Consider the following 26119-nt stretch of genomic DNA (forward strand, 5'->3'; position numbering starts at 1 on the left):
AGTACTCTAGAGGGAAAACGACAGTGACAACTTCAAAAGGTATTTGTTGAACATTTATTAGACAATTAACACTTCATTGTACAAAAAAAGGACGAAAACATCATAAAAAACATATTCTAATATATATATATATATATACACATAAATTAACCTCAAGTTTTGCATATGAGATGATCCAAAACCAAAATGTCATCGTCGACCGTTAATTTCTTGAACAAAATGAGGAAGGATGAGCCATTTAAACAGAAAGTAGACCTTTGAGGTTAATACAGTAGCAACAGGCACTGACATTGAATTTCAAACCCTTCTTTTCTGTCTAAACAAACTGTTTTAAACCAACTGTTGAATGTATAAAACTTTTGGAAAAGAACAAAGAGGCTTCAGATGGTAACGTCTGTCTTGTGCGCAGTGGTGTCAAAAGTACACACATTTGTTACTTAAGTAGAAGTATAGATACTGCAGTTTAAAAACACTCTGGTAAAAGTTGAAGTATCAACTTGACCTCTTTACTCAAGTAAAAGTGAAAAAGTATGTGCTCCAAAACCTACTTAAAGTATAAAAGTAACCTTTAAATAAAAAAATATTTTTTTATTTATTTATTTTTTTAAAAACCCACACAAAAAGGTAGATGCCACTATATGAATTGCAAGCTTAATTTGAAAACTGATTAGTTCCACACGTGGGTCTTGGGTGTGCAGAGTTTGCATTGCATTTTCCACGAGTCATTTTTGCTCCCGACTATTTCGAAAAATTCTTTGAGATAGGGCCAAGGATGAGGAAGGTCTTGTTGGTTTCCGTCCCCATCTGCCGATTCGCTGTGTCCTGTGTGTTCCTGTGTCCGACCTTTCAGACATTTCGCCATCTTTCTCTGAATCCGACATTGTGGCGTGGCGCAGCTTCGCGTTTGCAGTTTGTAGAACACCTGCTTGCTTCTGACGAATGAAGATTTCCTTGTGTGTCAGCACAAATTTGACGAATAGCCTAACCGATGAATGTTTGCGTTACACGATTCATCCAATTACACTCGTTCTCACTAGGTGTGGATGGCGCCACTGATCTGTATTGGATGGCGCACATGACGTGAAATACATAAACATTAAACTGAAGCCAAGAGTTAAAAAAAAAAAAAAAAACTTAAGCCAAGAGTAACGAGGCTGTTTGTTTTGAAAATGTAAAGAATAGAAAGTACAGATACTTGTGTCAAAATGTAATGAGTAGAAGTCAGAAGTAGCCAGAAAAATAAGTAATGGAGTAAAGTACAGATACCTAAAAAGTGTACTTAAGTACAGTAACGAAGTATTTGTTCTTCGTTACTTGACACCTCTGCTTGTGCGTGATTCCTGCAGCCAACAGAAGAGACTTATTCCAGTTGGTCCAGCAGCTGGCGGATCTCTTCTTGGCTTCGGTAAATCTTTTTCACTCCTCTTGGAAGGTAGCGGCAGGATGAAACGTTGAGGTAGCCCAGAGCAGTCTGGGGTCCAATGACTGACCTGTAAGACGAATTGAAGGCTGAATTCAGGATGTTACACATTCAAATCCTTTGTTCTTATCCACCCTTTGCCACTGAGTACCTGAGGGCAGTCGGTGTGATCCTGGTCCCGCTGAGGTTGAGGGAGTGAAGCTTGCCTGCTTCCGCCACTGGAGCCAGGAAGCTCACTGCCAACTCCAGATCCTCCTCAGCGAAGAGGTGGTTTGCAATGTCAAGCTGCTGCAGAGTATGACCCCACTTCTCAGTCACCATCGGAAGTCCCGTCTTCGGAAATGACGACACCACATCGGTGTTGAAATACTGTCCCCAGAACAGACACTCGAGCTCTGACGGAAAAGAAAGTGCCCATCTTTAACTCAACTTTAACAATAAATGAATGAATAGCATTTATTGTCATTACACCTGACAGCATAACGAAATTACAGTTCCAGTACACCCATCCGGACAGACAAACATGGAAAACAGACAGGGGAGACAGGTGACCATGGCCATGCGCTCCTTGCGGTGCGCTGCCAGGAGAAAGGGGGCACGCAGCTCATTGAAGAGTGCAGCCGCTCCTTTAATAAGAGAAAGAAAGGACCCACATTAGGTGAGAGGAGGAGAAAAAAACTCATACTTCACACTTTACCCTTTATCAGGATACAGTTTGAGATCGCAAAAAAACCTCAGCACAAAAAGCAACACATACACACAACATCATAAGCAATGGGACCAGTGAAGAGGTGAGGAATTGCGTGTGTTATCAATGAGCATGTGTGTGTGTTCAATAAGTCTGCGCAGAGTGTATTTATCAGGCGATTGTCCTTGACAGTTGGAATATGTCAGCCAGTTCAACAGTTCTCACAGGAGTCCTCAGGAAGGGGAGGGGGGGGGGGGGGGGGGGGGGGGGGGGCACATGGGAAAGAAGCATCATGTTTTCATAACAAACGTGGAGAACAATTTTGCAGCTGGCTACAAGGCCAGTGTGGGGCGCCGGATTGGAATAACAATTTATTTAGGTCAGACAGGCAGCTGATCGTGCTGCCTGTCTTCGTGTCCTTGCTGGTTGTCTCATGGCGAAGTCCCGAATATAGCCGAATTTTTGGGATGTGGACCCTTTCCGCCCGGTCCAAGTGATCAATCAGCCTTTCTCCCAGGTTTAATCCATTTCTCTTCTGAGTCCAGGAATCGCAGCCAGCCTGCTAACCTGTGTAAGGATCGCATCCAGCTTCCGATTCTGTTCACGTAGCATCTCAGTTTGAGCTTTTATTGCTCTTGTGACCCCATCGAACGCTGTCCACGTTCTCTTAATTTCGTGAAATACCAGGTATCCTCCAACTCCAAATAGCAGGAACCCGAGTATCATAAATCCGAATGTGTACACGTCTTCGACGTCCTCGACAGACAGCATCGCCAAACACACGATTCTCCACTTCCCCCAGGAGTCCATTGAGTATCCAGCGAAGAATGTCCCGTCGGGGCATGAGGGTTCTCCTTTCCCCAACTTTGCATTAGAGAAAATTTGATCAATAGCGTTGAGAGACCAGCTGACCAGATCCATCATACTTGAATTCGTCTGATATGTAAAAAGATGCTCCAAAAAGACAGACACAGACACGCTGAGCAGGGCAAAAAAGGGAGGGAGGAGCAGAGAGGAAATGTGACCTCTTCCACCAAGAGCAAGAGCAGGAAGGCTCTTGCTCTCAGAAAGCCTGGGTTTGTGCTCATTTTAACGTGTTAAAGGGACAGTTCGCCTCTTTTGACACGAAGCTGTAAAACATCCCATATCAGCAACATCATTTCTGAACATTTTCTTACCCCCTGCTGCGTCCTGTGAGCAGAGTTCCAGCCTCGTTTTGGTGTTGATGAAGGTAGTCCGGCTAGTTGGCTGGGGTTTAAAAAATAAAGCGTTTTGCTTCTCAAAACAATATGCGTTCAACAGAGTAATACATTTGCATCACAAAATGGTTCTCCAGGAAAAAGTCAGAGCTCACAATCTCTTGGCGCTGTGTCGCGGCCTACTAAGTTTCTAAACTACATTTTCTAAGAAAGGCCGTGGGGGGCAACAGGTGGTTGGATTCTTGCACTTCCGACTTGATTGTTTAAAAAATATATGTAGTTTATTTCCAACAAAAAATATGAACAAAACAATAACTAAAAATCTCTTACAACTTAGATGAAATATGAAAGTTAACTTAATCTGATTTTACAAGCTCAAAAAGTGGTCAAAAAATCATTTTTCCAAAACCTCCCGTCTTCACAGCGGACATCTGACCAACAAAAAGCTCCTCCAACACGCCCCCCCCCCCGGTGTGTTCTTAATCTCTCTGATTAATGGGAGGGTCTGAAAGTTACCAAAATAATCTAAACAACTTCAAATACAAAAATGAATTACAGATTTTGATTCCAAACTAACTAAAGTATATTCTAACTGCCCAAAGAAAACTAAATTGATAGAACTTATGATTTACAAACAGAAATGGCCACAAAAAGCACTATTTTCTCTCCCTTCGTATCACTGCCTGCCGCCGCCTGCCGACAGCCCTGCCTGTTACGGTGTTTGCTGCTTGGTATCTTTTAACTTATCTGGACTGTTGCTTGTTTTTAAATTAATTTAAATGATTTTATTTGTTTCTCTTTATTTTCTTTTAAGTATTTTATTGCTTCTTCCACTCCCTGCTGCAATGCTTTTATTTTATGTAAAGCACTTTGAATTGTTTGTACATGAAATGTGCTATATAAATAAATTTAATTTGATTTGATTTGATTTGATTTGATTTGACTTGATTTGATTTGATTTGCTGCTCGGTCTGCACTTCGGTCTGCACAGCAGGCAGTGATACGAAGGGAGAGAAAATAGTGCCAAGAGATTGTGAGGTCTGACTTTTTCCTGGAGAACGATTTTGTGATGCAAATGTATTACTCTTTTGAACGCATATTGTTTTGAGAAGCAAAACGCTTTATTTTTTAAACCCCAGCCAACTAGCCGGACTACCTTTATCAACACCAAAACGAGGCTGGAACTCGGCTCACAGGACGCAGCAGGGGGTAAGAAGATGTTCATAAATGATGTTGCTAATATGGGATGTCATACAGCTTCATGTCAAAAGAGGCGAACTATCCCTTTAAGGGTTCTAATTTACAATCCGGCCATCGGGTATTAAATATAAACAGGACTGAACTAACGTGGACTTATAATTAGGTCCATTCATTCCCATAAAAGCTGGTAAATTGTCTAAAATGCAACAAAAACTTCAATGTGTGCATTTATTCGTTTGAAACTTAGTTTTTCAGACAAATACGCAGAGCAAATAAATTATAACTGACTAACTATTGTATTAGAAAATATAAACAAATGTAGAATTTGATGCTGTAACAAACTCAGTCCATTAAACTGGGCCGTGCGTCTGCACAGAGCTGATATACGGCTGATATATTCTGCTCTGTAGATGCTGAAAGACCAAAGTTCTTTACAGTCTGACTCTGAGAAACATTTGCTGAACTTATTGATGATTCTCTGATGGAGTTTGGCCCAAAGCGGTGAGCTTGGAGGGGCATTTTTTCCAGTATACCCAATCCTGACACCCTCACCTGTCAGCAGGTAACCTGTTGGTTGGAGAATCTTCCAGAACACTGTTCCTGTAGAATCTGTAAACTTTCTGTCTTTCTTTGACTCTAAAACAACTTTTTTTTCCCGTGTGTTTCTGCATCAAATTCAAAGTAAAAGTTTTTTTTTAAATGATAGATTTTTACTTTTGTTGCTTTTTATGAAATCTTTTTTTTTTTAAAGGTTTGTAATCTCAAACCTTTTGCTTACCGGGACAGGGCAACTCTGCGAGTCCATCCGCTGTGATTCGAGAGCATCCTCGGATATCCAGCACTCGCAGTTTGGTGGAACCAAAGAGAACGGCCATCAGATCTTTGTCGGTCATGTAGGAGTTCGACGTTGTTGCGATACAAAGCTCCTCCAGTAACGGGAAGCCTACCGGCGTATCACCACTGCTCCGCATCGACGGTCTGACGTTCAGCATCCGGAAGGTCTGATGATAGATAGATAGATAGATAGATAGATAGATAGATAGATAGATAGATAGATACTTTATTCAACCCAATTTGGGAAATTATTGTGTTGCAACAGCGTACAGTATAAAAGATATGTAAACAATTAAAGGAAAAACAAGCAAATAGAATAGAATAAACATCAGAGAAATAAACATTAGCTATAAACAAATCTACAGTATAGAATAAACATCAGAGAAATAAACATTAGCTATAAACAAATCTACAGTGTAGAATAAACATCAGACAAATAAACATTAGCTATAAACAAATCTACAGTATAGAATAAAAATAGAGAATAAACATTAGCTATATACAAATCTACAGTATAGAATAAACATCAGAGAAATAAACATTAGCTATAAACAAATCTACAGTATAGAATAAACATCAGAGAAATAAACATTAGCTATAAACAAATCTACAGTATAGAACAAATATCAGAGAAATAAACATTAGCTATAAACAAATCTACAGTATAGAATAAACATCAGAGAAATAAACATTAGCTATAAACAAATCTACAGTATAGAACAAACATCAGAGAAATAAACATTAGCTATATACAAATCTACAGTATAGAATAAACATCAGAGAAATAAACATTAGCTATAAACAAATCTACAGTATAGAATAAACATCAGAGAAATAAACATTAGCTATATACAAATCTACAGTATAGAATAAACATCAGAGAAATAAACATTAGCTATAAACAAATCTACAGTATAGAATAAACATCAGAGAAATAAACATTAGCTATATACAAATCTACAGTATGACCAGCTGACCAGTAGGGTAAATAATAATAATAAACATCAGTAAACTAAATAAAAACAGATTTGTACATTTAACAATAAAAGGTAAAAATAAATTTAACTGAGAAGACTAAACAATTAAGAAGTATAGGGCATATGGATAATTTACATTATATTGTATGATATTTGTGCAAATGTTATTAGTGCAAAATGAGCAGTTGTGCAAATTGTCATTGTTATTGTTTTTAGGAGAGACTTCAAGCCTATTGAGCTTCAAGTTCTCTTCCAGCCAGAGGGGAGGTGTTGTAGATGATGATGGCTGCTGGTAGGAAGGATTTCCTGAATCGTTCCTTGTGATGGGAAGTATGGATAGAAGCTTCGTGGGTGATTACAGGGAAATAAAACTGTAAACGACAACCTGTGAACCTGCTGCAGCTTCTGATCATTACTCCTTAATGAACCAAACATTTCTGATGTCCAACTAAATATTAAATAAAATTAAATGAAGAATTTCTGAACTACTATACTATAAAACTACAGACTACACTGCTGGATGAAGCATTATTAACTCCTATTCATCTTGGATGCTATCCTCAAAGCTGTAACATCAGGTTAGTAGACACTTTTTTTACCTTGAGTTTAGGACAGGCCCTCTGCAGCGCCTGGATGCAAACAGCAAGTTCACAGTTTTTGCTGTCGAGCTTCGTGTTGACCTCCAACAGCTCCAGATCAGGACAGTACCCTATCTGGAGTAAGAGAACCAACATTCTGCATGTAATAAAGCTCATTCGTGTAAAAAATCCTAGAGCAAAACATATGAAATCCCACCTGAAGGATGCCCACTCTGGTCCTTTACCTGCTATCTCCTCTGGTCCTTTACCTGCCATCTCCTCTGGTCCTTTACCTGCTATCTCCTCTGGTCCTTTACCTGCCATCTCCTCTGGTCCTTTACCTGCCATCTCCTCTAGTCCTTTACCTGCCACCTCCTCTGGTCCTTTACCTGCCACCTCCTGTGGTCCTTTATCTGCCATCTCCCCTGGTCCTTTACCTGCAATCTCCTCTGGTCCTTCACCTGCCATCTCCCCTGGTCCTTTATCTGCCATCTCCCCTGGTACTTTACCTGCCATCTCCTCTGGTCCTTTACCTGCCACCTCCTGTGGTCCTTTATCTGCCATCTCCCCTGGTCCTTTACCTGCCATCTCCCCTGGTCCTTCACCTGCCATCTCCCCTGGTCCTTTACCTGCCATCTCCTCTGGTCCTTTACTTGCCATATCCTCTGGTCCTTTAGCTGCCATCTCCTCTGGTCCTTTACCTGCCATCTCCCCTGGATCTTTACCTGCCATCTCCCCATGTCCTTTACCTGCCATTTCCTCTGGTCCTTTACCTGCCACCTCCCTGGTCCTTTACCTGCCATCTCCTCTGGTCCTTTACCTGCCATCTTCTCTGGTCCTTTACCTGCTATCTCCCCTGGTCCTTTACCTGCCATCTCCTCTGGTCCTTTATCTGCTATCTCCCCTGGTCCTTTACCTGCCATCTCCTCTGGTCCTTTACCTGCCATCTCCCCTTGTCCTTTGCCTGCCATCTCCCCTGGTCCTTTATCTGCCATCTCCCCTGGTACTTTACCTGCCATCTCCTCTGGCCCTTTACCTGACACCTCCTGTGGTCCTTTATCTGCCATCTCCCCTGGTCCTTTACCTCCCATCTCCTCTGGTCCTTTACCTGCCATCTCCCCTGGTCCTTTGCCTGCCATCTCCCCTGGTCCTTTACCTGCCATCTCCCCATGTCCTTTAGCTGCCATCTCCTCTGGTCCTTTACCTACCATCTCCCAAAGATCTTTACCTACCACCTCCCCTGGTCCTTTACTTGCCATCTCCTCTGGTCCTTTACCTGCCATCTCCCCTTGTCCTTTGCCTGCCATCTCCTCTGGTCCTTTACTTGCCATATAGCCAGCTCCCTTGTTGGGGCCATGTTTCCTGTCATATTTCCTCAGTAAACCCCGAAAGAACTCTCTTTTAACTTCTCACACACGATTCCGATCACACACGATAATTTTTTCTCTATTTGATCTGAAGAAAAAAACACTGCACGCTGGGCACAATAATATGAACGATCGTGGTTATATGACACGTTGTTCTGAGCACACTATGATTATAATGACTATATCAAACTTCACTTCAATCTTATGCAAATTGTAAATATCGCATGTGCACTGTTGCTCGTTCAATCACTTTCAGAAATATAAATGGAAAGATAACCGATGTTTGAACAAATAGCACGATTAAGACATCACATGTGAGAAAAGGGGCTTTAAACACGTCAACATGTAGACAGAAAACAAGAGAAAACCAGCGTACACTGATAGCTTTCAGAAGTCTGTGGTACTTTACTCCATGAGTGAACAGGATTTGCTTGATCTGGCTCCCAAATTCTTCGAGGTACCCCCGGAATCCTTCCACCTGAAACTACAGCAAAACACACAATCAGTTCGATACGATTCGATACGATTTGATCAGTTCGATACGATTCGATACGATTTGAGCAGTTTGATACAATTCGATTCGATACGATTTGATCAGTTCGATACGATACGATTCGATACGATACGATTTGATCAGTTCGATACGATTCGATTGCATTGTATTGTATTACCTTAATGTTCTGTGTTTTCACTAATTGTAACGTCTGACTTTTCAATAAAGTTTGCTTTAAAAAAAAAACTATTTAAATTTAAAATAATCGCGGCTGAAAATTCAATACTTTATCGGGAAACGAAATATCGATATATATATCGCAGTATCGATAAAATTGGTCAGCCCAAATCGTTGGTGAGGGTTAGAGGTTAGATGATCTTTTCTGAGAGTTAAATCAATACAGAACAGTGACTTAATATGATCAAATTAAGCATAGCATTTACAGTTTGATGGATGGTTAAATCACGCTTGTAACCTTACTCTGTAATCTTTAGTTTCACTGGTCGAATGTTTCCCATTTCTTTTTAATCAGGAGGCTAAATGGGACGAAGCGTATTGGAGACCACGATAAAAGCCACGTTCAATTCCAACATGGCCTGCACAGTGGACTCTGCTCTATAATTTAATCCCTTCTTACAGTTTTCATCCCAAAAGTTCCTTCATTTTGCTGACAAATTCCTGTTTGAATTCCTGTTTTAACGTTTAAATGCTTTCAGGCTTTGCTTTGTGAGTTTTCCCAGCATAGATGTGAGGTGCACTTAACCACTTTAAATCCTTTAAATCAGGCCTGAAAACCTTTCTTTTTACCCAATGTTTTTAATAATCTCCCTTTTTTATTTCTTTTTGCATTTAATCTACTTTTATTTGTGTATTTTATTTGCATTTTACTTTTGATCTTAAATAATACTATGTAACTTCTCAAAAAACCCATTATGGAGCTCCCCCAACAGGCTTGGAGGTAATGTTAAGGTTAAGACACTGTCGTAAATCTCTTTCTCTTCCTTGCTTCATCAGTCAACGTCTTCTTCTGTTTCTTCGGTGCCTCTGCCATGATGATCGTACTGACAATGTTGCGCTAGCTTAGCCTTATACCTGGGAGCGTGAGAGGGGTCTATTTGTTTTTGCGGTATGTGTGCCAGAAAGCAAGTCGAAGTACTTCCGCTCAGCTCCCAGGCCGGTCCAGCAAAATTACATAGCGCAGTTTTTCCAACTCAGACCCCCGAAGGGCATAGGAGACAGGCCAATCGTAATATTAAAACTCATTCTAGCTGCACAATTTTTTTCAAGCTGTTATTTTAAGGTAGAAATGTTACATAGTATTGCTTTAATAGTTGTCCTCTATCCCACTGTAGCACTTTGAGATTTTGTTCTCAATTATTAATTCAATTCAATTCAATTCAATTCAGACGTCACGGTCTGCGGTCCGCTGATTCTTTGGAAGGTCACAAAGATCCCTGTCGAAATCAAAAGCCTTCCCTTAAAGGTAATATTCAGTGGTAATACTCCCATTTAGTACATAAATGTAATAAATAATAATAAATGTAAATGTTGTAAATGTTACATAAATGTAATAATAATCCCATTCATTACATCCGCGAGTAGCGGCGGCAGCCATGTTGAATGCTTTGTCACTCTGGGGTTGAATCATTCAAGGGCTCCACAGAGCAGTGATGTAGGTAAAGCCCTTACTGGTTACAGCTGGTGTTACAGCTGCTTTTTTATTGATGAATCACAACCTTTCACATGCAACAAACCTTCATCAAACACCTCTTACATTCACCTTTAGGATAAATAAAGCTGAGGGTCACAGCTAGGTTGTTTTTTTACACCAAAAGGAGCATCTTTAAACAGTTTTTAAGTGTTATAAAAAGTCCCAAAACATTTCCGTATCACCCTGTGACCTGAGCGTACCTCTGAATACTGGAGGTCGATGCTGTGCAGGGAGCGGCTGTGCTGACCGAGGCTGAGGAAGGCACTGGCGTTCAGCCCTGAGCAGTAAGACAGCTTGATGGAGGCCAGGTGAGGGCAGGACTGCGAAACAGCCTGAAAGTCATTACAAACCTTATACATATATGTTCGTATATACATATTTTCAGGAGACGAAACGTTTGAATTTTTAAGAAAATACAGAAACATATAAATCATTTAACAGGTTCCACTTTACCTCCAACGTGGAGCTGACGTTCTTCGTCCAGTGACAGAGAGAGAAGTCTCGCAGCTGGGAGAATCTGAAAAAAACAAGGAGACAACAGTTTGACCTCAGTTTGGAGGAGCCACGCCTCCTCACACCCCCGGCACGCCGGTGCTCGACGCCCTCCCGTTCGCCCCCAACACCCACGAAGGCAGACGTGCAGAAAACTAAGCCGTGAAGTCTGCGCACAACATCACCCAACACAGGAGAGCCTGGATCCTAACTCTGCCCCACAGGTTTGTACAGCAGCTCTTCTTATCCTGATGCTCCCCCGATGAGTCCAAGCTTCATGCTCCCTAACAACCTGAAGCCTTTTTTTAACTGTTAGCCTCCCTGACCGGTGTTTCCTGGAGACTAAACAGCTGCTTAGTCCCGACACCTTCACTTCTCTCCATGTTGTGGGTAAAAATGCTCTTACTTTCAGGATCAAACATAGCTGCGAGTTCTACTGTTTGTCCTTTTTATCCGGCTACCCAGATGGATTTAAAGATGTCCGCCTCGGAGCTGATGGCTCACCGCTCTCCTGTCAGGGTTTAAAATGCGTAGGACTGCTCTTAACCCTCGTTTCAGTAATTGTTTCGTTTACTTGGTGTCACATCGTCTCCACGACAACGGGACGTGTCTTCAGCGTGGTTGGTTAAGGAACAAGAAGCTTCTCATTGGATCAGTGAGTGTTAAGTAGCTTGTTGCAGCGCGTATCGAGTGGGAGGCTCTAAGTATGTTTAGTTTTTTTTTTAAATTATTTTTTGGGGCTTTTTATGCCTTTATTAGATAGGACAGTGTAGAGAGACAGGAAGCAGGGGGCAGAGATAGAGGGGGAACAACACGCAGCAAAGGGCCGTCCGATGCGGGATTCGAATCGGGGCCATAGCCTCTTGTATATGGGGCGCCTGCTGTACCCACTAAGCCACAGACCGCCAGTCAGCGTGCTTAGTTAAAGCAACACTGCAGAAGTTTGTGAACCTTAAAACTACGTGCTTCTGAATGTTTTCCACATTCTTGGACCTGAAACTGCCCCAGATTGCCTGGAAGGCTGAAACACCGCAGTTCCCGACATCTTTGTGAGCTTTGCTGTCATCTCTGTGGCCTCTTTAACATGATAACACATGAGGAGCTGAAATGGTTCCAGGAACTGAGGGCCGTGGTCCCTAGTTCCTGTATGTGCGAATGCGGGAGAAAACGGCCCCGTTCCTGAAAAGGTTATAGGAACTGCAGAAGGTTCCTACAGTGGGAATGCTGCTTATGATAAGGTGTTATATAACCTACCACTGTAGGGGGAGCCACACAGCAAAGATTCCAAAAGAAATCTCATCAGACTCATACAGACCTGTTGTGTGCCAGCCAGTTAACGGTGTCCATAACCATCTTCTTAGTTTCAGGCGTCTGATCCTTCCCTGGTGCGATCCAACAGTGACCCAAAGTCGCTTTGCGCCACAGGAGCGGACTGGAGGCGGCAATGTTCCACAGGCGACAAACTTGGCTCATTCTGAAGCACAAACAGCAGGAAAAGTGATAAAAGTTGAAATCATGGCACTCCTTGCCATCTGTAAATGGAACAGACTGTTTTCACTGTGGCGTACGGATGCATCGGATCAAACTTTCTGAGCTACCTGCATAGAAACGGCACAGCTCCGTCTTGAACGACCACCATCTGAAAGATCTTGATCAGCACCTCCTCTGGCAGATTTTGGCCGAACCCGGGACGACAACCTGGCCTAACGGAACCTGCCATGTCCTTTTCTCCCGGCATTTTAAATTGCCGCTTTGGTTTTTTCTTCGTCTGACTGGCTTGGATCCCGTCTTTAGCTGCCTTCCTCTTTTCACTCTCCGTCTGCCAAAGTGTATCCTCGTCCTCAGAGACAACATTCGACATAACAAACAGCATATCTTCCCCTTGTTGCACAGTGTAGTTGGACCCGACAGGCCACCGGACATTTTTGGGCTTCTTCTCTTTCGGCGTCGCGGTCCTTTTTAAAGACGCCTTCCTCGACCTCTTTGGTCTACCTCCTTCTTTTCTTGCACTCTGTCCTGAAGCAGAAGCTGCAGGGTCCTCCATGATTGCTGCTATCTTCTTTTCACTGTAAGATTTAATCCAAGAACACCAGAGATCAGCAGGATAGAGTCCCACGTATCGGCCGCTGAAAAGAGAAACAGAATCAGATCCGTCGGTGTGACTGAAAAACGCCAAAAACGCAATTCCTCCCCATCGCCCTACCCCTCTGTTTTGATGACGTACGGTGCCTTTTCTTTAATATATCATGTAGTAGGGGTCATCCCGCCCTTCTTTCTGGCTTTTGTGGCCATTTGGATGGAAAGATCAACACAACACTGGAAAAACAATCAAAGTCTTACCAAGTATATTTGTCTCATTTCTAGTCAAAATATCTCATTACACTTAAAGGTGGGGTAGGGGATCTTTTTCTGGAACATTTTTTTACATATTGCTTGAAATACTCTTCACACCCCCATTGCAACCAATTAATTAAAAGTAAATATGAAAAGTTTTAGTGGCCTCTAGAACGTACAATCTAGGAAAAACAGTATCCAATCATACTGAACGGACCGTTAACAATGATTGGATACTGATGCCGTCTATCAAACTGCAATCTGCTCCCCCCCCCCTCTGTGCGCGTACCCTGCTCCGTGAACGAATTACTCGTCCAGAAGCTTGGCAGGAAGCTAAACTAGAGCAAGCTTGGCTAGCACCTAGCATTATGAAACGTATAGTTATCATATACTAAATACTAAATACGGCAACGATCGATGCTTGCTGTCAGAACAGCGCTCGTGCACCTTCGTGCTCGTGCCCGTTCATGTACTCTAGAGGCGTGCCTTCGGGGGGAAAGTGAAGAAAAGGGTTGGGACTTTTTACCTGTGTATTTTCAAAATGCAGCTTTGCTGGACTCAAAATCCAGGATCTCCTACCCTACCTTTAATATAAAACACAATTGCCTAACAAGTACTATTTCAGCCAGATATAGGGACTTGTTTGAAGACAACACATCTTGAATATCTTCTTAAATGAAACAAGCTTTTTTTTTTTCATTTGAAGAGGTTTTTAAGCTAATTTCAAGATCACTTTTAACTCAAAGGTCCCAAATATCACATCTTATTTCAAGAAATCTTGACAAGCCGATTTTCACTAGTTCCATTGGCAGATTTTTTTGTCTATTTCAAGCAAAAACGTCTTTTATTTGCTGCTTTTTTACTTATTTTTGGAGGGTCATTTTTTCCAGTGCAGTGTTTACAGCATTTCTCCCCATGTTACAGATCAGTACGCATCACTGTGCACCAGTGCTGGCTAATGCTGGGAATGATGCATGAAATGTGAACTGGAATAAGCCAGAGCTGGCAGTGGTTGGAATCCCTGAGATAAAAAAAATCCAAAATAATCTCTTCAGTTGTGATTTATTGATCATTTGGGAAATGAACAAGCTGCAGTAACAGAATATAACTGATTACTCTCAAGTAAATACATCACTGAATGTACTTTATTTATACAGCCCTTTACAGACAATCCTTACGATGTACCAAAGGGCTTTACAGCAGGTAATAAATAAAGAGAAGAATAAGTAAAAACAAATAAAAACAATAAAAAAAACAGTGAAAGCAATAAAATATAACAAAATCCATCCATTTTCTATATGGATCATGGTAGATCATCCGTAGATCATGGATCAGTTATTGTCGCGGGTGTGCTCCGGTCGTTTTTGTGATTGCCGCATTTTTCTCTTGCAGCATTTTATTGTTGGATGTGTTTCGGCTCTCGCAGCGCGTTTGCACGTGTCGGCCACCGTACAATTTAGCAACTTAGCATTAAGCATTTTATAGCCAATTCGAGTTGCGCGCGCATCTTCGACTGTTTACAAATAAGAGTATCGAAATTCACATTGTCACAGACGACTTTTAGCCAAGAAAAAGATGATCAAATCGTTTCAATGCACATTAAAATAGCAATATATTTACACATTAAATCATATATCTGATTGTTACGTTCACGTTAGCGTTGCTCCGTAAGTTAAGGTGACGTTACTACGTAACGACTAATTAATGTGGTTAAACACGACAAAGAGAAAGGCAGCGCGATATAATACAGAAGAGTGTTTCTAACCCCAACCCCAGGAAGAAGATTTACAACCAGAATTTTTTTCTGCAATAATAATTTCTGAAATTTACCTTTAGCTTCTGCTGGCTCACAAAAATACTAGAAGTGGTTGGACCCACAATGCATTTCGCCGTGATCCTTGCCGTGATTGGTTCAGATTTCAACACCTCGCCGCCTTCCGCTAAACTGACCAATCATGCTAACCGCCAATAAATTACAAGAAGAAGAAGAAACCGACCAATCACCGAGCAGCTCAGTTTTCCCCAATACTCAAGCGTGTGTTGTGAAGTGGAAGGAGCGGTGGGCTAATCATTCCAGGGTAAGAGCTTAATTTCATCGACTTTTGACTTCGGCATAATTTGGAAATGTTCCAGAACAGACATTCAGCTTGTGCGTTTGTTTTCGATGCAGTGCAGCCTTCTGCAATTCCCGCTAATAACGTCTGAGCTAACAATAACAAAGTATTAACAGTAGCGCGGCTAACAAACATTAGCATGTTAGCAGCCACTAACAAATGCTGCTTTATTGTCTAAAATCATCTTTATAGTCACAGCTAGTAAGCCACAATATGTATGTAAGTTTGAAGACAACACATCTGGAATATCTTGTTAAATGAAAAAGTCTTAAAAACAAATTGTTTTGAGTCGGATTTCATATGAAACAAGCGTTTTTTTTTTTTATTTGAAGAGGTTTTTAAGCTAATTTCAAGATCACTTTTATCTCAAGTCCCAAATATCACATCTTATTTCAAGAAATCTTGACAAGCCGATTTTAACTGGTTCCATTGGCAGATTTTTTTTTTTGCTTATTTCAAGCAAAAACGTCTTTTATTTGTTGTTTTTTTTAAACTTATTTTTGGAGGGGCATTTTTTTCCATTGAACTCATTGATCCCTAAAAGAAAAGCTGCATTTTAACTTCACAAAACAGAGGTGTAGAGCCAAGAGGAACAGGGATATCACCACATTATACATGTGATGATGTAAACGTTAGTCAGAGCTCATAGCTATCATCATGATTATTTTCTCAGCTGATTGATTCAGACAATAATCTCAGCCCTTAGAGACACCGTCACAATGTTCGATTTATCCAAACTTCAAACTGAAGAGTACATTGTGTTTTTTCTTTTTAATAATCCATCTTGCGTGTAACAGTGTATAAATGCTACTTGTAGTAACATATTTGGGAGTAGGGAGCAAAGTTGCCAGATCAGCCCAAAACAAGCGACTTCGACCGAAAATAGAGGCCAAAACAGTTTAACTTACTGGTTGAACTTACTGTTTTCTATTAGAGCTTTGTGGTTGATCAGGGTCTTGAAAGTCTTAATAAGTATGAAATTTTGAAGCACTGTTTTCCTGACCTTGAAAAGTCTTGAATTGTTTGTGAAAGTCTTAATAAAGTATGGAAAATAAATGTATGGTAGAATTTTACAGATTTTTTTTTTTTGCTTATTTCAAGCAAAAACGTCTTTTATTTGTTGTTTTGCTTACTTATTTTTGGAGGGGCATTTTTTCCAGTGAGATGTTTAATGCTCTTTGTGGGAAGTCCAGTTAAAAGAGCGTTACAGTGATGGAGTCTACTGGAGATGAATGCATGGATGAGTATCTCCTGGTCTTTTTGGGAGTGGAAACCTTTAACTCTGTTGATGTTTCTGAGATGGTAAAAAGCTGCTGTTATATCTGAAAATCCACTCTATTTATGTCACTGAGAGTCAACGATGGTTGAAACAACTCTCAGCATGATTTAGCAACATGTCGGGAATTCAAATGACCTGTAACTTAACTGTTTTTATATATTTTTTGTGTTAGGAAAGAAGCTGCAGCTGCTTTGTGCCTGCTAATGCTGTGTGCTGAGGGGAGGCATTGGTCTGCAGTACAACACTGAAAGTATGCGCTTTCTCTGCACAACACGATGCATTTGGAAGTTTCTACATAGTCCAGGAGTTTATTATTATTAGTTTATTATTATGGGGGGGGGGTAGTAAAAAATAAAAATTCTTTAAAATAATTCCTTCGTTAATAATTGGTCACACAGAACTTTATTGTATTAACCCTTAAGAACCCAGACCCATTTCTACTTAAATGAAACACAGACTAAATAGACCACATAGAACCCATTTCAGAATTTGTTTTCAAAATACCACCCCCCACTGTCAGATCTGTAATGTCACATATGTCACATTGGGAGTTAAGAACCTGGATAATTTCTCCATCAAGGAAAATTATGGGGGACGTAAGGATGTGTGACACCTGTGTCACGGTGGGTGACACAGGTGCTTATCTGCAGATTTTCACATCTTCATTGTAAACAAATGAATAACATAGCTAATTACACGGGTCGGACTGTTCAGCTGTTTCAGACTGATACCTCCGGTTCAGGCTGGTCCTCATCCTCAACACGCACGTCTCGTCGCGGAAAATATTTTTCAATACTCATCTGGATTGAAGCAGCAAACACTCAGTGTAAGAGTTTAAAAAACATACTTTATTTGATTCACAGCTGCTAGTGTTTTGACCTCGACAACCCAACTACCTTTTTTTTTTTTTTTTTTTTTTTCGACCAAATTGGTCTCCCTCTGGAGCCCTGATGTTTGCTTCAAAGTGATTAAATATACAATCCGTTAGTCAAGCAAACTTGATTGGAACGACAGCGGGCTATTTTACGAAACTCCTACAACAGGTCTTGGTCACTCGTAAATTCTGTTCGTACCTAAAAGAAAACGTAAAATATGAAAAGATTGGTGAATGTGCAAATTCTCTTAAATCATGCGTACGAACGGTTGTTGCACGATGTCTTTCACAGATCAGATTCGTGTGCCTTTTAATTTATCTGGACTGTTGGTTGTTTTTAAATTCATTTTAATTATTTTATTTGTTTCTCTTTATATTCTTTTATGTATTTTTAATGCTTCTTCCACTCCCTGCTGCAATGCTTTTATTTTACGTAATTTTATGAATTGTTTTGTACATGAAATGTGCTATACAAATAGATTTGATTTGATTTACAAGGTGAGAATTAAAGACCGAATGTCGTCTGTTCTTAACAGCGCAGGATGGAGGAAGGTCAGGATTTCTCTCTCAGCGGGAAAGCGGTGGTAACCGAAGCTAATCTGAGTAAGTCCAAACGCCACTACAGGAATTATTATTGTCAAACTTTATTTTTCTAATCGTTCTCCAACATCTTCGTTTTCAGGAGATGCCTACTTTTGGATACTCGTTACAGACTTCGTTGGCGCCCAGTCTGGAGAAGGATTAGAGCTCGAACTGGCGCCCTGCAAGAACAGACTACTGATCCAAGTGGGACTTCTGAGGGAGGACAATAACTTTCCCTGGATTACCGTCATAGATTGGCTCCAGAAAATCTTTCCCGCTCATCAGTCGGCCGACTTCCGGCGCCTGATTGAAAGAGGCATTGCAACGACCTTGAGCCTGGAAGGTCACGCGAGGCTGACCTTCCTGGAATCGGAGGTCAACTTCAACTTCGTCGGACCGATATGCGACAGCATCGGCGTGGAGCGACAGCATCTTCTGGAACTGAGGGACTTCTCGGAGCGGGCGCAGTCGATCGAGGTCACGAACGGATTGATTCTCGAGCTCATCAACTTTGTCACCAGGGAGAAAATTTCCCCGATCGTCATGGTAACCTGGCTTAAAAACTTCAACCCGGAGTTCTGCAAGAACGGCGACATCCAGAAGTCGTACCGGGACCTCAGGAGCAAGATAAAGAAGCTGAAAATGTGTTTCCGAAACTCTGTGACGAGGAGTCACCGAAGAAACACGGCGATGGAAACTCTGCTCCAGACTCCTTTTGAGCTGGTTCGGAAGAAAACCCCCAAAGTCGCTGCGAAGAAACGAACGAGACGAGACGACGTCGGGAGTTACGAAAAAGTCACGATCAAGGACGAGTACGAGAGCTTTGAGATCTCGCAGAGGGAGGAGATGGATGTCGAGGCCGCGCCCGACGGGAGCGACGAGGACTCGGACGCGTCCAACAGCGAAGACCAAGGCTCGGCCGACAAAGGAGAATCTCTGACTCTGCTCGACATCGCGATGCTGTCCGTCCAAAAGCTGTCGAGCGTCTACGGCGGGAAAACCGCGGCGTGCAAGCAGGTCTCCCTGGATCTGCTGAAGAACCAGTACGCTTTGACGTGCAAGGAGCACCCGGCCATGATGGAGTTTGAGAAGAGGCTCGACGCCGTGCGCCGGGACGTCCCGCTCGTGTCCCCCGTTGAGTTTCTAAACTACAACGCCAACTTCCTGGTCGACGTGCACGACGCGCTCGAGCAGCACATCATGAGCTTTGAGAAGGAGATCATCCTGTCGAGGGGAGAGAAGCTCGGCCGCGACAAGCTCCCGAAATTCAAGAACTTTGTGAATATGTCGGAAAGCGCCACGTGGCGCTACGTCCACATGGCGTGCAACATCCTGAGTCCGCGCACGCCCGAGAAGCAGAACTACCGGAAGCACTGGGTGGCCTTCTGCGAGGAGAAGGGGAACCCCTCCAAACTTGCCGTGAATCGGTCCAACAGGTTCAACAACTACTTCGAAGCCGCCGCGGGCCTCATTCACCACCACAAAGAGATCGCCCTCTTCTTCTCCGACTTGATGTCGATGAGCAACGACGAACGCCCCAACGTCATCCTGGAGAGTGTCGCCGCCGACGCCAACGACTCCGTGATCCAGAGCTTCGTCTGCGCTCTGGCCATCGTCTACTGCAAAGTCCTCGGGCCTTACTGGCAGCTCCTGAAGAGCGGCGGCGAGTACTCGCTCTTCTGTCAGTACCTGCTCTGCCTCTACCAGAAGTTCCTCGATTGGTCCAAAGACCCTACGACTCTGCTGGAGCCCGAGGACGCCGCCAACGTTTTTCTGCAGTTCCCTCTGCAGGAGAAAACCTTCGAAGGAGTGTTTGACTACTGCGGCCAGTGGCACACCAACCGGGACCTCATCAGAGCTTGTTTGAAGAGGGCGATAAAGGTGATCGCCGCCGTCACCGAGGAACACCTGAGGGACTTCCTGCCAGGCGGAACCTTCTCCAGAATCCCCCCGACAGACGTCAGCCTGCAGTTGGTGAGTTGCACGTTCTCCGTCCTGATGGCAGAATACCCCTTCGGCCACGCCTATCCTTACAAGAAGGAGAGGCCCGACAAGCGGTCCAAGGTCTGCTCGAACAGCTCCCAGGAAGACGAAGGCTCCTCCAGCGACAGCTCGGACGAGTCTTCACGTCGACGGATTAAAAAACAAAAAGAACACAACAGCCCGCAGCAGAAAAAAGTCGCGAAAAAGGTCTATCGAGAGGAGCGCCCGGAGATCATGGACAGGGATTACATCGTAGCCATGGTGAGCCGGAACGGCGGGCCGTGCAAAACTCAGCAGGACGTTGACAAGATGATGCTGCGCTTCGATGGCAAGTCCCGGTGGGAGAAACGCGAGGCGATGCGCTGCGAGATCCTCTACCACAAGACCGTCCTCAACAACACGAACCCGCACCTGGAGGGCGTGTTCCACAACAGCACGCAGATGGTGCTGAAGCTCAAGTTCGCATTACCCCGGGTGAAACCGGGCTATTCTCTGGTGCTGGAGCCCAAAAAGTCCAAAGTTAAACCTGGGATCCGGGAGGCTGCTGCTGCTTCTTCTACTTCTACTTCTTCTACTGCCGCCGTTCAGAGTGAACACGGCAGCCCGGTGGAGCTCGAAGAGACAAACATGTGACTTAAACAGTTTAATCCAGTTTTATGTCCGAGTCTGCAGCCATCGCGCTGTAAACGTGACGCTGGATGGCACAGTTTCCACCTTTTTTATATGATGTTCTCATAACCTTACAGCCTCTTTTTGATGTTACAGAGGTCGGTTTGTTGAAAAGATGTCGGAATAAACAGCCTGGTTGTTTAAACATGTTAAGGTCATCAGCTGTGTTTTTCCCAGATTTAAACAGGCATTGTTGGTTGTATCACAGGCAATGAAATCATCATTATCATTAGTGTTTAAAGGAACTTAAGGAAATATGGTGGCTGGGATAAGAGAGGACACTGTGGCAAAGGTCACAGTGCTCAAAAAAATAGAAGCAACCAAAGTTAGTTCCACGTAAAGAGGATTGATGAAGACACAAGTCTGCAGAGATCCACTGAAACATGTTCCAACATGAACATAAACCCAGAATAATTAACAGTTTAATCATTTAATTTATATTAATTGTTCCATAGTTAGTCATTAGATTATATCTTATATTCTTTTTTTAAGCTTTAAATTGAATCTTATTTACTTTTTCTTGATGTTGAATAACATGTAATACTTATTATTGTCTGTTTTTTTTTTTCCAACTTTTCTACTTTTAGACGTGATAACGTTCATTATTTTGGGATTAGGATTTTTTTAAACTGAATTTCTTATATTAATTTGACTCTTTTGGTAACTGAAAGCAGTTTTAACGTAAGTGTACAAAAAAAGCTGAAACTATGATGTAAGTTTTAGAAAGTCAAAATCAAATTTATTTGTAGCACATTTCATGAACAAAACAATTCAAAGTGCTTTACATAAAATAAAAGCATTGCAGCAGGGAGTGTAAGAAGCATTAAACATACATAAAAGAATATGAAGAGAAACAAATTAAATGATTTAAATGAATTTAAAAACAAGCAACAGTCCAGATAAGTTCAAAGATATCGTGCAGATTTCATGCATAGACACATGAGAACAGAAATGTTTTTAACCTGGATTTAAAAATGTCTCCATTTGGTGAAAGTTTAATCTCCACTGGCAGTTTGTTCCACTTGTTTGCAGCATAACAGCTAAATGCTGCTTCTCCATGTTTAGTCTGGACTCTGGACTGGACCAGCTGACCTGAGTCCTTGGATCTAAGAGCTCTGCTGGCTTTATATTCTCTGAACATATCACAGATGTAAACCATCAGCAGGCTTTTAAAATCTATTCTGTGACTGACTGGAAGCCAGAGTAAAGATTTTAAAGCTGCTGTGATGTGTTCAGATCTCTTAGTCCGGGTTAAAACTCCAGCAGCAGCGTTCTGGATGAGCTGCAGCACTGGAAAAAACAAAAACAAAGTCTTACCAAGTATATTTGTCTCATTTCTACTCAAAATATCTCATTACACTTAATATCAGACACAACTGCCTAACAAGTACCATTTCAGCCAGATACAGGGACTTGTTTTAATACAATACATCTGGAATATCTTGTTAAATGAAAAAGTCTTGAAAACAAATTATTTTGAGTCACATATCATATGAAACAAGCTTTTTTTTACATTTGAAGAGGTTTTTAAGCTAATTTCAAGATCACTTTTATCTCAAAAGTCCTAAATATCACATTTTATTTCAAGAAATCTTGACAAGTCGATTTTCACTAGTTCCATTGGCAGATTTTTTTTTTGCTTATTTCAAGCAAAAACGTCTTTTATTTGTTTTGCTTACTTATTTTTGGAGGGGCATTTTTTCCAGTGAGATGTTTAATGCTCTTTGTGGGAAGTCCAGTTAAAAGAGCGTTACAGTGATGGAGTCTACTGGAGATGAATGCATGGATGAGTATCTCCTGGTCTTTTTGGGAGTGGAAACCTTTAACTCTGTTGATGTTTCTGAGATGGTAAAAAGCTGCTGTTATATCTGAAAATCCACTCTATTTATGTCACTGAGAGTCAACGATGGTTGAAACAACTCTCAGCATGATTTAGCAACATGTCGGGAATTCAAATGACCTGTAACTTAACTGTTTTTATATATTTTTTGTGTTACGAAAGAAGCTGCAGCTGCTTTGTGCCTGCTAATGCTGTGTGCTGAGGGGAGGCATTGGTCTGCAGTACAACACTGAAAGTATGCGCTTTCTCTGTACAACACAACACGATGCATTTGGAAGTTTCTACATAGTCCAGGAGTTTATTATTATTATTAGTTTATTATTATGGGGGGGGGTAGTAAAAAATAAAAATTCTTCAAAATAATTCCTTCGTTAATAATTGGTCACACAGAACTTTATTGTATTAACCCTTAAGAACCCAGACCCATTTCTACTTAAATGAAACACAGACTAAATAGACCACATAGAACCCATTTCAGAATTTGTTTTCAAAATACCACCCCCCACTGTCAGATCTGTAATGTCACATTGGGAGTTAAGAACCTGGATAATTTCTCCATCAAGGAAAATTATGGGGGACGTAAGGATGTGTGACACCTGTGTCACGGTGGGTGACACAGGTGCTTATCTGCAGATTTTCACATCTTCATTGTAAACAAATGAATAACATAGCTAATTACACGGGTCGGACTGTTCAGCTGTTTCAGACTGATACCTCCGGTTCAGGCTGGTCCTCATCCTCAACACACACGTCTCTTTTTCAATCGCGGAAAATATTTTTCAATACTCATCTGGATTGAAGCAGCAAACACTCAGTGTAAGAGTTTAAAAAACCTACTTTATTTGATTCACAGCTGCTAGTGTTTTGATCTCGACAACCCAACTACCTTTTTTTTTTTTTTTTTTATGACAAACTTGCGACTAGTTAACTTTATAAAAGAAGGCGTAATCGCTTGTTTGCTATGGGACGGGACGGGACAACATTGTATTCAAAATATAAAATATTTTTATAGGACTTTTTAATGTGTGATTTTATAAAGTTGCACGTGATACCAACCTTTCATGAATTTCGCCAGCCGTCCTCTTTCGGTTGAGCTAATCTAACGTGACGCTGAAGCTAGCAAGCTTCAACGCTTCCAGGGAAGCATGGAGGGGAGGGGGGGTGTGTGTGTGTGTGTGTGTGTGTGTGTGTGTGTGTGTGTGTGTGTGTGTGTGTGTGTGTGTGTGTGTGTGTGTGGGCTATGTGAGAGAGACGCGTGACTGACAGAGAGACGGAGGGAGAGCAGGAAAAGGAAATGCAGCTTAACGAATACGAGTATTTTTGTAAATAGCGTTAAAAAAATAATAATAACGAAACGCAATATGTGGCGGCCGGTGTTTAATCTGTGGCGCCCCGCCACGAATTAGTCTGTGTGGGGAAACACTGAAATGTTACCAACTATCAATTAGACAAGGATTTTAGTTATCAATACTGACGCTAAATTCACTTTTCCTTGTGCATATTATGAGGACTTTTACGGGCTCGTCCCAGATCAAGGAAGTGACGTCGACGCAGCTTTAGCAGCAGAGAAGCTATTAGGCTTGTGCTGATAATAATAAACTCCTGGACTATGTACAAACTTCCAAATGCATCGTTTTGTGAGTACAGACCATATTTGTACTACTGTAGAAGTTTGGTGTCATAGCATGTGATTTTATTGTGGTAATTTTGGAGATACTCCCAGGGTCCGTTAGCACTTGTACTAAGCTATTCGGGATAACTCGGTCACCTAGGGTGAATCTACTCCGAACCATCCCTTTAAAGTGGGGTGGGGTAAGGAGTACAATTATTGTAATTTTTTTTCCTTTCTTTATTTAAAGGGACATTATGTAATTTCTTCCCCCATCTAGTGGTGCAATTTTATTTTGCAAAGTTGAATGAATTTGCTCTCTAGCGCCTCATGTTTTCAAATGTGCGCTGCAACTTCTTGAACTACGGCAAGCGGAATGTGTCAAGATTCAAGAAGCTATAGCTTCAGACTCAAGGTCCATACAAACAAAAAGAAATCAAGACACACAGTACAAAGGATTACATAACACACATACAACAACACTATAAATACAGATGACAGATAACATGTCAGATAACATAACATCTCCTTTGGTGTGCAAGCAATGCAATTAGTCAGATTCCGGGAGTTACCGGAAGTGACGTCGACACAGCGTTAGCATTAGCAGCGTTAGCAATAGGAGCATTAGCAGCGGTAAATAAACTCCCGGTAAACTTACAAACTTTCTAATGCCTCGTTTTGTGAGTTAAGAGCCTATGTGTACTACGGCAGAAGTTTGGTAACAATCAATGCATTATTAGTGGGATCATTTACGAGATAAAATCTATTTAGCATTTTTTTTTTTTAAACTTTATTAGTAAATCAACAAAATAACAGTTTACAAATGTGAGCATAACGCCAAAAAAGAAGATATCCAGGGGGAGCATAGGAATAATAATAAAAAGAAGAAGATGATGCACTTACAAAAAGAAAGCTAATGAACACAAAGACATATGTGCCAAGGAATAAAATCTATTTAGCATTAGCGGCTGTAATAAGCCATTTGGCGGAAATGACGTCCAATGACGTCATTTCCGCTTGAAGGCCTGGTGGGGAAATCGCGATTCGAAGTGCTTTATGTCCCTCTCGGCACTTCGTCGTTTTTGATAGACCGGAAGGACATGGCAGCCTCCATAGAGCTTACCTGCTCTATGTAGATACAGACAAGTTATTCTTCACTCAGGAGGACAAGTGAGATTTTTGACAGAGATCATTTTACACCAATGAGGACTAATTTATGAATGAATATGTTGATTTGAGCTAATAAATTACTTAATTTATTACATAGTGTCCCTTTAAAAAAACAACCTAATTATTTAATCATTTTAATTTGTTAATTTCCGAATTATACATTTTGATTAATATTTTCTTTCAGGACGTTGACAAGATGATGCTGCGCTTCGATGGCAAGTCCCGGTGGGAGAAACGCGAGGCGATGGGCTGCGAGATCGTCTACCACAAGACCGTCCTCAACAACACGAACCCGCGCCTGGAGGGCGTGTTCCACAACAGCACGCAGATGGTGCTGAAGCTCAAGTTCGCATTACCCCGGGTGAAACCGGGCTATTCTCTGGTGCTGGAGCCCAAAAAGTCCAAAGTTAAACCTGGGATCCGGGAGGCTGCTGCTGCTGCTTCTTCTACTTCTACTTCTTCTACTGCCGCCGTTCAGAGTGAACACGGCAGCCCGGTGGAGCTCGAAGAGACAAACATGTGACTTAAACAGTTTAATCCAGTTTTATGTCCGAGTCTGCAGCCATCGCGCTGTAAACGTGACGCTCGATGGCACAGTTTCCACCTTTTTTATATGATGTTCTCATAACCTTACAGCCTCTTTTTGATGTTACAGAGGTCGGTTTGTTGAAAAGATGTCAGAATAAACAGCCTGGTTGTTTAAACA

General features: G+C 41.7%; 2 protein-coding genes across 5 annotated transcripts; one reads left to right on the plus strand and one right to left on the minus strand.

The window, feature by feature from the left end:
• Window positions 1-44: 44 nt before the first annotated feature.
• fbxl6 (F-box and leucine-rich repeat protein 6) lies at window positions 45-15186 on the minus strand. 3 transcript variants are annotated; one of them, XM_075449171.1, is made up of 10 exons: window positions 15124-15186; window positions 12558-13085; window positions 12275-12433; window positions 10921-10984; window positions 10668-10799; window positions 8640-8747; window positions 6918-7031; window positions 5286-5508; window positions 1572-1815; window positions 45-1490 (listed from the first exon to the last, which is right to left on the minus strand). In XM_075449171.1, exons 2-10 carry the CDS (start codon window positions 13001-13003, stop codon window positions 1361-1363), a joined length of 1620 nt encoding a protein of 539 aa, XP_075305286.1. In that variant the 5' UTR covers window positions 13004-13085; window positions 15124-15186; the 3' UTR covers window positions 45-1360. The 3 variants fall into 3 exon arrangements, with proteins under 3 accessions (XP_075305286.1, XP_075305287.1, XP_075305288.1); XM_075449172.1 differs by having other exon boundaries at window positions 12558-13025; window positions 15124-15163; XM_075449173.1 differs by lacking the exon at window positions 45-1490 and having other exon boundaries at window positions 1728-2046.
• Window positions 15187-15308: 122 nt separating this feature from the next.
• LOC142367753 (uncharacterized) lies at window positions 15309-26119 on the plus strand. 2 transcript variants are annotated; one of them, XM_075449779.1, is made up of 5 exons: window positions 15309-15371; window positions 16859-16936; window positions 18097-18163; window positions 18243-22869; window positions 25598-26119. In XM_075449779.1, the coding sequence occupies exons 3-4, from the start codon at window positions 18103-18105 to the stop codon at window positions 20756-20758; spliced, it is 2577 nt and encodes an 858-aa protein (XP_075305894.1). In that variant the 5' UTR covers window positions 15309-15371; window positions 16859-16936; window positions 18097-18102; the 3' UTR covers window positions 20759-22869; window positions 25598-26119. The 2 variants fall into 2 exon arrangements, with proteins under 2 accessions (XP_075305894.1, XP_075305895.1); XM_075449780.1 differs by lacking the exon at window positions 16859-16936 and having other exon boundaries at window positions 15329-15371.

The sequence above is a fragment of the Odontesthes bonariensis genome, chromosome 18 (genome assembly GCF_027942865.1).
Source record: "Odontesthes bonariensis isolate fOdoBon6 chromosome 18, fOdoBon6.hap1, whole genome shotgun sequence".
In the NCBI taxonomy this organism is placed as follows: domain Eukaryota; kingdom Metazoa; phylum Chordata; class Actinopteri; order Atheriniformes; family Atherinopsidae; genus Odontesthes; species Odontesthes bonariensis.

Bases quoted from the DNA above. Each gene is read 5' to 3' on its own strand.
- LOC142367753 (XM_075449779.1), top strand. From the start codon at position 18,103: ATGGAGGAAGGTCAGGATTTCTCTCTCAGCGGGAAAGCGGTGGTAACC. The intron at 18,164-18,242 runs GTAAGTCCAAAC...CTTCGTTTTCAG, and splicing joins GGTAACCGAAGCTAATCTGA to GAGATGCCTACTTTTGGATA.
- fbxl6 (XM_075449171.1), bottom strand. From the start codon at position 13,003: ATGGAGGACCCTGCAGCTTCTGCTTCAGGACAGAGTGCAAGAAAAGAA. The intron at 8,748-10,667 runs GTACGCTCAGGT...GTTTTGCTGTAG, and splicing joins TCGACCTCCAGTATTCAGAG to TTTCAGGTGGAAGGATTCCG. The intron at 1,816-5,285 runs GTAAGCAAAAGG...CTTTTCCGTCAG, and splicing joins CGCAGAGTTGCCCTGTCCCG to AGCTCGAGTGTCTGTTCTGG.